At 39.2% G+C, this 12,609-nt stretch overlaps 1 protein-coding gene across 2 annotated transcripts in view; it reads right to left on the bottom strand.

Moving 5' to 3' along the window:
- ANOS1 (anosmin 1) overlaps positions 1-12,609 on the bottom strand; it is a 164,191-nt gene that overhangs the window by 66,578 nt on the left and 85,004 nt on the right. For both annotated transcript variants that reach the window (XM_075853978.1, XM_075853979.1), the window contains exon 5: positions 4,858-5,042. In XM_075853978.1, the coding sequence (XP_075710093.1) occupies positions 4,858-5,042 (185 nt within the window). The remainder of the gene's footprint in view (positions 1-4,857; positions 5,043-12,609) is intronic.

Genomic DNA, 12,609 nt, shown 5'->3' with positions numbered 1-12,609 from the left:
ATGTAGATGAGATTTTTTAAGTCTCATCCACTATGCTGCTACTGTATTATGTTGCGTTTTTTCCCTCCGCAATTTCGGTCTGAAAGAATGCAGTATTTTACAGCGTGTGGACGAGCCCTTACTCTACTATTGTTATCATGTTTTATATTTACTAACCAGAGATGTAGCATGAAGCTTCTGGACCCCAATGAAAAATCTGTTATAGAGTCACCTAGCTACCATGTGAAATATATAATATTGGTGTCTACTTATATTGCAAAGGCACCTCTATGGCCTTCAACTGAAAAAAACATTATTTTAAATTTTTAGAGCTCAGATGGTTTTAAAAAGGGGAAGTTTCCTTTTTCTAGGTAATCTAATTTGACAGAACTTTATATTTTACCTTAAATTATTACTTACATAGGACTGCAGGTATTTATTACAAAATGTGAGGGGAAGACCGACTATTAATGAGTTACAAGACAAGAGCGAATCAGAGCAACAATGAGAGTTTTGGCTGTTTACTCAGTAAGAAAAGGGCGGATTCTGGAGATGTTTTTGACGTTAAAATGACAGAAGCGTGTAAGTGATTGAATGTGTGGAGTAAAGGTAAGATCGGAGTTCAAACTAACCCAGAGACAGCGGGCATGCTACCTAGAAGTTATGATAGTGCCACACACGGAGATGGAGACATCAGGTCTAGGTAGGTTAGTAGATGGTGGGAACACAAGGAGCTCAGTTTTAGAAAGATTCAGTTTCAAATAGAGAGAGGACATGATGTTTGAGACAGCAGACAGGCAATCACTGGTGTTTTGTATTAGAGCAGGGGCGATGTCATGGAAAGAGGCATAAAATTGGGTATCATTAGCATAGAGATGGTACTGGAAGCCAAATCTGCTGATAGTTTGTCAAATAGAGGCTGTGTAGAGAGAAAAGAGGAGCGGACCTAGGACTGATCCCTGAGGAATCCCGATAGCAAGGGGAAGAGGAGAAGAAGTAGAACCAGCAAATGACACACTGAATGAGCGGTTAGAGAGATAGGAGGAAAACCAAGAGAGAGCTGTGTCCTTGAGGCCAATAGAGTGGAGCATGTTAAGTAGGAGCTTGTGGTTTACAGTGTCAAAGGCTGCAGAGAAATCCACAAGAATCAGGAGAGAGTATTTACCGTCCGATTTAGCCGCCAAGAGATCATTTGAGACTTTAGTAAGGGCAGTCTCCATGGAGTGTAGAGTGCGGAAACCAGATTGTAAGGGGTCTAGAATGGAGTTAGCAGAGAGATAGCGGATAAGTTAAGAGTAGACCAAGCATTCCAGGAGTTTGGAGATGAAGGGGAGATTAGAGACTGGTCGGTAGTTAGCAGCGCTGGACGGGTCAAGAGTTGTTTTTTTCAGTAATGGGTTTATAATGGCATGTTTAAAAGAGGAGGGAAAGATACCAAAAGAAGGAGAGAGGTTAAATATTTTAGTCAGGTGACTAGTGACAGCCGGGGAGAGGGACTGGAGGAGGTCTGAGGGGATAGGATCACTAGGGCAGGTAGTAGGACGAGGAGAAGAGAGGAGCCTAGAGACTTCTTCTGTTATTGGGTCAAATGCTGAAAGTGAAGAAGAGGGAGTGCGGGAGGGAAGGGGATCGATGTTATTAGGGGACTGCGAGATAATGTCATCTCGGATGTTGTCAATTTTAACTTTAAAATAAGTGGCCAGGTCTTCAGCACTGAGATCTGTGATGGATTCTGTCCCCCTCAGTGTCGATAACTGGCACATTGATGACATCACACAATCATCCCACACCACGTGATTCGATTTTTTGGTTTCATGTGGCTAAAAAACCTTTGCTTTCAATCTGGCTTTTATGCTGCTCCCAAATGACACAGATTGAATCTAGGTTCTTGAAAATTTGATCATTTTCAGATCTTAGCGACACCTGCTACTTCCTCGATTTGCGTAACCTTACGGCTTGTCCTTCTTGGTGTTGCAATTTCAATGCTGAGGAGTGTATTATGAGTGAGAAATATTAATTTTACTAAAATATTATGTTCAGTGGTGCATATACTGCCTAGTGTCATATGGAGTGCAAGTGCATATATACCATAAAAACAGACCATGTAGCTGCTATTGGTTGTTTAAAGAGTAGGGGCCCAGCCCTGTTTGCTATTGGGTGGCAAGAACATGTGCAGCACTCCCTTGTCCAGGAGATCTGCATTGTTATCAAACAAGAGAGTGGGTAATCGACCATGGAAAGGGCATCAAGAGTGAACGAAACACCAGGCTTTCCTGTCTTGGTAGCAAATAGCAGCACTATAATGGAAGCCTATTCTGATCTTTGATATGGAGCCCCATTTGTTTTTTAAGTACACAACTGATGCAGTGATCAGTCCCGATCTATCTATACATGCAACAAATATTATCAGCTCTTCATTAGCCTATCTTTCTTCTTTTTTTATTATGAGCTTGGGTCATAATCAGGTAAAAATCTGATCACAAGAAGGTATTTCCTAAGATGGGTGAACATTATTTTCCCCTCAAATCTCATATTATTAGGATGTGTATATTGAGTTTGCTCAGAACCCGTACCAATTGTCATTGGGATATATATCTCTTTGTCCTTGTTTAAAGGATAATACTCTCAGTAGAATTAGGACAAATTAAACATGTGAAATTAGGGATGTTCATAGAGGAGAGTGAGGCACATAGGTCAGATAGAATGGAGCCTGATTTCTTCTATTGGTTCATACATCCAAGCTTCCCATGCTGGAGCCGGGGGACTCAATTCATCACACACCCTCCTTTCCCTTCCCTTACAGAATAGATAAACTGAAACTTGGGTGCTTACCCTCTTTTGTTTCAAACTGTTAAAGTGCCTATGCACAGGGAAGGTTCCTGTTTAGATTAACAATAGCCATATGGAAGATGGATGGAATGAGGATGAAAATAGACTGCTATACACATGGATTTCAATAAAATAATTCTACGTGCCATTGATCTACAGATTTTCTTGTTAAAAAATAATGTATTTATTCATATAATTATTCAAATTTATTACATGTATAGGTGCTAAACTTTTTAACTTGGTGTCCACTTCCAAAGTTTCAGATGGCAAACATGTGGAATATCTATTTTTATATTATTGAGTGTAAGGATTTAGGGCTTAAAGTTAATTAGTTCAACTCTTTTGACCTGTCAGCAGATATAGGAAATTCATATGGTCTCATTGCTTACAATCTAATTTACTGTAATAGAGGCAGTTTGAGATTCTTGCAAGGCCACACAAAGTTAATATTGATTCTTAGCCAACAAACTCCCACTTCATAGACTAGTGCTTAACCACATAATACTACACTCCTTCCTACGTTTATTTTGGCAATAATTTAAAATATCAGTAACGAGAAAGCAGTTTTCTGCATGGAATGGAAAAACTGGATTTGGTGTAGAATAAGCCAGATGTGGTAGATAGTTTGAAAAAAAATAAATATATATATATATATATATATATATATATTACACGCACGCACGCACGCACGCACGCACGCACGCACGCACACACATATATATTGCACACACACGCACAGACACACACACACACACACACATTGTTGCCCATTTATGTCATGACTAATGTGAAGTTTGTATATTTCTGAGTAAGTCCCAAATGTGTGTACATGTTTATGAATCCACTTTTTGTTAATTTGTTAATTTGATTCAAAAAATGTATTGCCCAACAAATGTGTAAAACAATCAAAGAATGATAGGTAGTAGTAACCATATGACTAATGACCTAATGACTGACTATAACCTATTGCTTTAAGGGATCACGTCACCAGGAGAGGTTTTCTTCAGTTTAGGGCATTGATATGATGCCTTATCAAAACTGGAGTAGCAGGAACATGTGCATCACCTAAAGATTCACAATTGTCCAATAGGGGTAGAGGAAATTAGACCAACTCTGCGGACTACTTAGAAACAATGCCCTTTCTGTTTGGAAGGCTTTAAGGCTGTAAAGCTGTGTGACTTATGACCTCTCGGAGCCTTCTATTTAATGGCAGAAAGGGTCCACAAATGGGAAGTTGCATAAGGGCCTAGGTATGTTGAACCTACCACTTTGTTATACCATCTAGTTGGCCTAACTTTACCTATTAGATCAGTGTTACTACTGTATCAGTAAGATTTATTAACGTAAAGGCTCCTGTCCGGTTCTCTTAAAAGGGGACTTGTCTTTTATGATAATAATTCATTTCTGATTTTTGCTTCAGTGCAACAACTGAACCTGCTAGGAATTTTTTTAGGGAGTTGGAACCATGATATAAAAACAGAGAAGGAACATACACTCTAAGGGTATGTACACACGACCAATTTTCAGGGGTAATGGAGGCGTTTTACTGCTCGAATTACGGCTGAACAGACGGCTCCAATACGTCGGCAAACATCTGCCCATTGCTTGCAATGGGTCTTACGATGTTCTGTGCAGACAAGCTGTCATTTTACGCATCGCTGTCAAAAGACGGCGCGTAAAATTACGGCCGCATCAAAGAAGTGCAGGACACTTCTTGGGACGTAAATTGGAGCCGTTTTTCATTGACTCCAATGAAGAAAAGCTCCAATTACGTCCGTAAAAGATGCCGCAAAAAAGGCGTGCACTTGTAAAAATGTCTGAAATCAGGAGCTGTTTTCTCCTGAAAACCACTCCGTAATTTCAGACATTTTTGGCGTTGTCGTGTAAACATACATTTACACGGGGATTTTTAGGAGTTTCTCTTCACACTAAATAATACTGGCCTTAGTTAACGAACTTATACATTATAGAGCAGGAAATATTTCAAAGACACATGTGCATGTCCTATAAATCACATAGAATTTATTTTTTTTAGGATTTAAAACAAACCTGTGAAATTGTTTGCCAGGGTGTAGAATCATCTTCACTTGGGTGTATGCCATAATTCCATCTTCTCTGAACCACATAGATCACGGGCTCAACAGAAATGTTAAATTTTGAAGACCATCTAATTTCAAGATTTCCATGTTGGAGTTCACTGAAACTTAACTCCTTCCTTGGCTTTAGAGGAACACCTACAACATAGAAAGTACAAAGATGTTATGTATCGAAAAAGCCAGAGGGCCTTATTCAGAGGCTAAAATGTCTGAGAGTAAATTGTTTTACGTTAAAGGAGCTGAGCTGCAACTATAGATACATCCCATGGCACGACTTCTGGACAAAAAGCAGACACTTGTTCTACTTCTATACAATTCCTTAAAGGGAATGTGTCGCCAGAAAAACATGTTTTTTTTTTAAAAATTAATCATTTAGTGTGTGGGTGATTAAACATTGTTCAAATTTTTTTTATTTTTTTCGCGAGTCAGGAAATATTATAAATTTTTTCTAATTTATAATACTACCCATTTTTGGTCACTAGATGGAGCTAGTTCCCAAAATTGCAGCATTGCAACATTGGGTTAAAAGCCCTCGCTCTAGTGAGCTCTCAGCATCCCCCCCTCCTTTATCCTGGCTAGTGCCGGGATAAACGAGGGGTTTGAAAGGTTTAACCTCCTACACTGTGTGTCGCCATTTTTTGAGGTAACCCACAGTGTAGTAGGTTTACATACAGTAGTAAACACACACAAACACTAACATACATTGAAATCTCTTACCTGCTCCTGCCGCCGCGGCTCCCTCCGGCCCGTCCGCTCCCTTTGCTGCCGCTGTTCCATGTGCACTTGTCCGGAAGCCGCGACCGGAAGTAGTAATATTACTGTCCGGCCGCGACTTCCGGTCCACAGGAAAATGGCACCGGACGGCGCCAATTTCGAATAGGACTGTGTGGGAGCGGCGCATGCGCAGTTCCCACACAGACGCCGTACACGGCAGTCAATGGGACGGGAGCCGTTCGCAGTCCCTATGGGACTGTGGCTGCCGTATTCCATGTCTGTGTGTGTCGTTAATCGACACACACAGAAATGGAACAAAAAATGGCAGCCCCCATAGGGAAGAAAAAGTGTAAAAATAAGAAAAAGTAAAACACAAACACACAAATGAATATAAACGTTTTTAATAAAGCACTAACATCTTTAACATATAAAAAAATAATTTGTGATGACACTGTTCCTTTAAGAACCAATGGCACCAATTCAGATCATGCAAGACAATTTCTATTATGGTTCAAACATTCATATCCAACAATAACTTGCTTTAGAACTATAACCAACCTTGTTAATAATGTTATGTTATGTACAGCCTTATTCCTATAACTAGGGTATACCATATCCTAAAGTCTTATGTTTTAACTCCATGGCGACACAGCCATTTTTCCATTTTTACGTCTCGGGTTTTTCCTCCCTGACTTCCAAAAACTCTTTTATTTTTCCATTGACATAGCCGTATGAGGGATTGTTTTTTGCTGGATGAGTTTCAGTTTTTAACGTCACCATATAAAAGTACCGTATAATGTACTGGAAAAGTGAAAATAATTTCTTATTTTTTGGGGTTTCGTTTTTACGTTTACCATGCGGTAAAATTGACATGTTAACTTTATTCTGTGTCAATATGATTACAGAGATACCAAACTTATAAAGTTTTTTTTTATGATGTACTACTTTTACGAAAAAAAAATTTTATGAAAAAATACAATTATTTTGAGTCGCCATATTCTTAAAACCAATAACTATTTTATTTTTCCATCGATGGAGTCATGTGAGGGCTTGCGGCGATCTGCAGTTTTTATTGGTACGATTTTGGGGTGCATACAACTTTTTGATTTGTATTAAATTTTTGGGAGTTTATTTTTACATTTTTCACATTACTTTAGGAGAAAATGGAAAAGGAGGAGTTTTGTGTACTTTTTATATTGATTTTTTTTAATAATGTATGTTTTTGAAAATGTTTTTTAACTGTTTTTACTTTTTTCTTTTAGTCCCCAATGGGACTTGAATAAGCAATTGTTTGATCGCTCATACAATGCACTGCAATACTTATGTATTGCTGTGTATTGTGCTATTTACCAGCTACTTTTAAGCCGTGCCTCTAGCAAGATTTAATAGGAGCATAAAGATGGCAGATCGCAGGCTGCTTTGACAACCATTGGCACCCTGCAATCGTGTGACAGGGATGGGGGTGTGATGAGCTGACAGAGGCGTCTCTCGCTTTCTAACAGCTTAGATGCTGTGGCTGCTATTGACTGCAGTGATTAAATGGCCGGAATCGCAGCTATCTTCGTTGCAGTAACATACAGTCATAGAAGAAACATACAGCCGACACCCGCAGAGTATGGAATAGAGTTTTGTTACATGTCGCCAAGGGGTTAAGATATACATATACCTGAATAAACATTGCAATGTACATGTTGCTTGTAGGCCAACAATCATTATTCTAGCTTCACTTGATGAGCGTTATGAACTCTGTCAGGTTGAATTTGTAGGCTTTAAACCTCATCCTTAATTGTCATGTGCAATGACTGCAATTTGCATGCAGAAATGCCCATCTGGTTTACATTAAGATCCATTGGACTCAGTTGATTGGAAATAACTCAACCTCTCTGTCGAATGTAATTGTCAGCATATGGATTTCAAAATCACAAAAGAGGTGAACAAGTACAAGTGCATTTCAATGTGTTCTTCTGTAAAACTGCCGCCAAGAACACCTGAAACAGATGTGATTTATTTACAATTGTTTTCACTTTTTTTTGTGTAACTGAAAATTTGCATCAAAAAATAAAAATATAATATCAAACTTCGGATGTAATAGAGGGCAACTACGTTCAAACATACCATACATATTAGAACAGTTGCAGTAGAAGTGTGCAAAAAGGAACACAGATATCTCTTATTCCAATGGATGTCCACGTTTTAAACACTATATTATTTTATATAATTTGCTGATTAATTTCATAATATACTCTTATAGGCATTAGAGCTCCATTTGTCTGATACAGAGCTCCAAATTCCCTTTTATAGGCATAGAGAAAAATGATAAAATACTGGCTGACTGCAGACCACTAGAGGGAACTTACTGCATATGGTTTTCTTGTGTGAACTGTATACAAAAAAGCTCCTAAGCTCCCCCTAGTGGTGGCTGCAGACAGCCAAATTTGTAAGTTTATGCAGGGGATTTAAATCTTTTTATCAGAAAAAAGGAGGTACAATCCCTATTACGTTATATTGTGAAATTACCCTGCACAAAACTCTGAACAAATCTTAGATTAAAGAAACAAAATAGTTTTCTGGATAGACATTCATTTTAAGTTAATATTTATTGAACAGGACTATGTAAAATGCTACAAAATAGTATAGAGAGTAAGTATTGCATAACTTGGAACATCACGCTGGGTCAGTATTGCACATGAACGGCTTAGATACATAAGCTTAGCAGGTTCTTGTACCTGGTTATTATTTCAGTCTCAATAAGATTAAAGTAGGGGGGTTCACCCTCGGGGGACCTACTAGATTATATTAGAGAATTATTTACTTGTAATACCCTTAGATTGTCATTATTGGGATGAGTATTGTGATAATACAAATTCAGGGCTACGGGGATTTTCTAATTTATGGCCATTGCCCTCATGGTTTGTTTTAGTACTATAAAGAAGTGAGCGGACAATGAATTTAAGGCTTTGTCTGAAGTTAATCTACATATTTAGATTTCGCTCAAAGTCTATGCATTCTATTGGAGAAAATCACAGAAGTCCTAGAAAGTTTATTTGCAGGCAAGTAAGTGGGAGGGTGTCTGTCCAAAAAACATTATATATTAATTTATGTTTTTATTTTAATATTACTTATTATTCAGAAAACCCTGATCAATTCTAAACTACTATACAGAGACTTTATTTACCTACATGCATCTCACAATCCACTTTACTCATCTCAGTGACACAAACTCAATACAACAGGAAGACAATTTTATAAAAAGACAATAAACTAATCACTCAGTATTTAAACCGAGAAAGAATACCCAATATATGTAAGGTCATACAATTAACCCATAATCACTGCACATGGGAACCTATATAAGATATATAAACCGACAGAAAATTCCCTTAAAGCTATAATAAAGAATATCCATCCAATGTAGAGAAAAATACAAAATTCTTTATTAAGACACAAAAACAGTTGTACATACCTTTTAAAAACACATGTACACAATGTACAAAAAGAGGACAGTGTAAATCATAAGGCAGGGCCCTTGGGCTGTTGGACAGTGTATAGGCAGCTGCGATGGCTTATGGTGGGTGAGGTCTCATGTGATATATGGTCTAAGTTTTGATAAGTACTTACGTTGACATTGATTTGGTGTCACCGTGGCTCTATTTTAGAGCAAGCAATGTGTACATAGTGGTTGTATACATACAAGGTATGTTTTGATATTTGGAGATACTGACTTGTGTTACACCATATACGCCCTGCCTCCGGCCTGGAGGAAGAAACAGACTCCTAGGTAAATATAACATATTTTTTGTCTTCTGAGTTATGTTTTTTTACGGCGGGATCGCTGCGAACCCGCCGCAAAAAACACAAGAACTGCTATTTGTGGCAGGATTTACCTCCCGACTGAATTCAATGGGGCAAACCCACAACAAACCAGCAGCATTTACGTAAATACAATTGACATGTTGCAGGAATAAAACTCTGCACCGCCGGTCAATTGCTGACCGTTTTTTCCGCTCAGCATTTACGCAGCATGTGGATGAGATTTGTTTTATCTCATCCACTTTGCTGCTACTGTATTTGCTGTGGATTTTCCAGTGCCCTCTGTAGATGCTGCCACACACCCACCCGTAGATAATGCCACAGAGCCCTCTGTAAATAATGCCACAGTGCCCTCTGTAAATAATGCCACCCCCCCTAGGTAATGCTACAGTGCCCTCTGTAGATGTCAGAGGCTTCCCCAGAGTTCCGGAGCAGATCCTAAACTCCCGCTCTGTTCTGGGATCCCTCTGGGCAAGCTCTAGACATCACAGTCCATATATGGACAAGGTTGTCAGGGGTTCCCCCAGAGTCGCAGTTCCAGAGCAGACCGCTAGTATAGGCTCTGCTCTGGGACTCCGGGGAAGTTCTTGACATCACTGTCTATACGGTATATGGACAGTGATGTTAGCGGCTACCCTACGTGATTTAGACCACATGGCTAATAAATAAAAAAGGGATAGAAGCGATAGGAGGCGGGGTTCGGACGCAGCAAGAGGAGGCAGGTGCGGTGAACATAGAGAAGGAGGAGGGTCCCTGGTGGTCCAGATAAGCAGAGGAGGGGGCGTTTTAGTGGAGAGACAAAGCATGCAGACAGCGCGGGAATAACAATTGTGAAGAAGGAGGATGCCTGGACGACGATATAATAGGAGGAGGGGACGTGTACTTTGATCAGTCAGCAATTCCGGCTATTCAGAGGCACGGCGCGTCATCATCTACATTTACAGGCAGTGGGACCAGAGGCGGAGATCTGAAGAGCTCATGAAACATCCGCCCAGCCCCCTGCCTGTAATCGTAGTTGATGACGCTCCGTGCCTCTGAATAGACGGAAGTGCTAGCTTAGCAAAGACACAGAACGTCACAGGAAATGAAAAATTTACTCTGGGTGCGGTTAATCAGAACTAAGTAACGCTGCCACAGGTAAATAGACATTATATTACAAAGTTAATTATATATGTCCCATTGAGTTAAAATATAAATAAAATGTATTCCTGGACAACCCCTTGAATCTTTTAGACCTAATGTTTCATTCTTTAATTATTTTTATAATGTTATTATACTTTTCTCCTATGTTCAGTTCTTCAATTGTAATTTTCTAAAATGTATTACTACTTTGTACATGTTACCTTATATATAAATACTCAATAAAAATATAGAAACAAAAAGAAATCTTAAGTAAATCAGTGAATGGATCAAACCAAAGTTTAGTAATATTGTTACTTCCAAAGATAATTTAATTTTATTTTTTTCTGTTGCTGCCATTTGACAAAAGTAACAACAGAAACCTCTATATTGGTCACCTTCACAACAACTCATGATAATTTGCCTCATTCTCAGCATGTACTGCTAGGCTAGATCTACTATGTTTTAATTTTATTATACGTTACACTCAATACAGATGAAATACAGAAATGTACAATTCTGCTGTTATCAAAGAGCAGTATATTGTGGGAGCTCAGAAAACAGTTACACTATTACGGTTACCAGGGGCGTAGCAAGAATTCAGTTGGGGCCCCCTACACCTTCCCAACGCCACAATCACCAGACCCCTGCGGGCACCTATGCCCAGCCGCCTTGCCCAACAGCCCCCATAGTATAATGCCCCCACACAGTATAATGCCCCATAGCTGCCCCCATACAGTATAGTGCCCCCCATATCAGTCCCCATACAGTATAATGCCCCCATATCAGCTCCCCATACAGTATAATGCCCCCATATCAGCTCCCCATACAGTATAATGCCCCCCATATCAGCCCCATACAGTATAATGTCCCGATATCATCTCCCCATACAGTATAATGCCCCCCATATCAGCCCCCCATACAGTTTAATGCCTCCATATCAGCTCCCCATACAGTATAGTGCCCCCCTCTCCACCACAAACACAGACAGCACAATAGAACACAATACATTACAAGACAACATAATACAATACAACACAACACAATACATTACAACAACACAATACAATACATTACATTACAATACAATACAGACTCTGCAGCTCACCTGGAGTCCTCCGCACTGGATCTACCACTGCACTGGCTGCAAGACGTGGCACGTGACGTCACGGTCACATGGTACACTAAGTGTACCATGTGACCGTAACCAGGAAGTGCCGGCTTCACGGCACAGAAAATTTATTTTACCAGCATGCTGTATGGCAACCCAGGCTTAGGGGACCGGTCACAACTGTGACCGCTGTGACCCCTATAGCTACGCCACGGACTGTTACTGTAACATGACTTGAGAGCATAGAAACTGCATACAGATTTCTTGAAGGAACCAGCAGATTTTTTTTACCTTTGCTTTGGGTTTGTGAATAGAGAAGACAACAACAAAACTAATATCAATAAAGTAAGTTAAGGAAACTTTATACAAAGTTACTCAACTTTTTATAGGTAAAGCTGAAATAATGATAATTATACAATATTTACAATATTACTACAATTAACATCAATGCCACCTCATAAATGAGCCAGATCATAAAAAGAAATGTGTACAACGAATAAGATACTACACAGTTAAACAGGGAAAGAAAACTCCAGAATGACTGCACAGAGCAGAAAAAAAATTGTCTATCCAGGTGGCTCGTGTCAGACAAACTATATGTTCCATCTAATGTTATAATTGTTAGGATTTAACATTTTTGTCCCGCGATATTAACAGATGGAGAACAGTAGCTCAGACAAAATGAGAAAATTATTTGTCCTGTAACAAATTAACATTATGGAATTCAATGATTTCATAACTTAAAGTGGTTGTCCAGGATTAGTAAAAGAGAATCATTTATTTTTCTTGAAACAGCATCACGTCTGTTTGAGGGCGGTGTCTAGCATTGCAGTTCAGACCCATTAATTTGAATGGGGATGTGTCTGCATTACCAACACTGTTGGCACTATATAAGTAACAGAAATAAATAAATATACATGAGGGCAGAAGGGTGAGCCGAACTTCTATATA

The sequence above is a fragment of the Rhinoderma darwinii genome, chromosome 2, assembly GCF_050947455.1.
Source record: "Rhinoderma darwinii isolate aRhiDar2 chromosome 2, aRhiDar2.hap1, whole genome shotgun sequence".
In the NCBI taxonomy this organism is placed as follows: Eukaryota; Metazoa; Chordata; class Amphibia; order Anura; family Rhinodermatidae; genus Rhinoderma; species Rhinoderma darwinii.
This window is presented reverse-complemented; position numbering and strand designations above follow the sequence as displayed.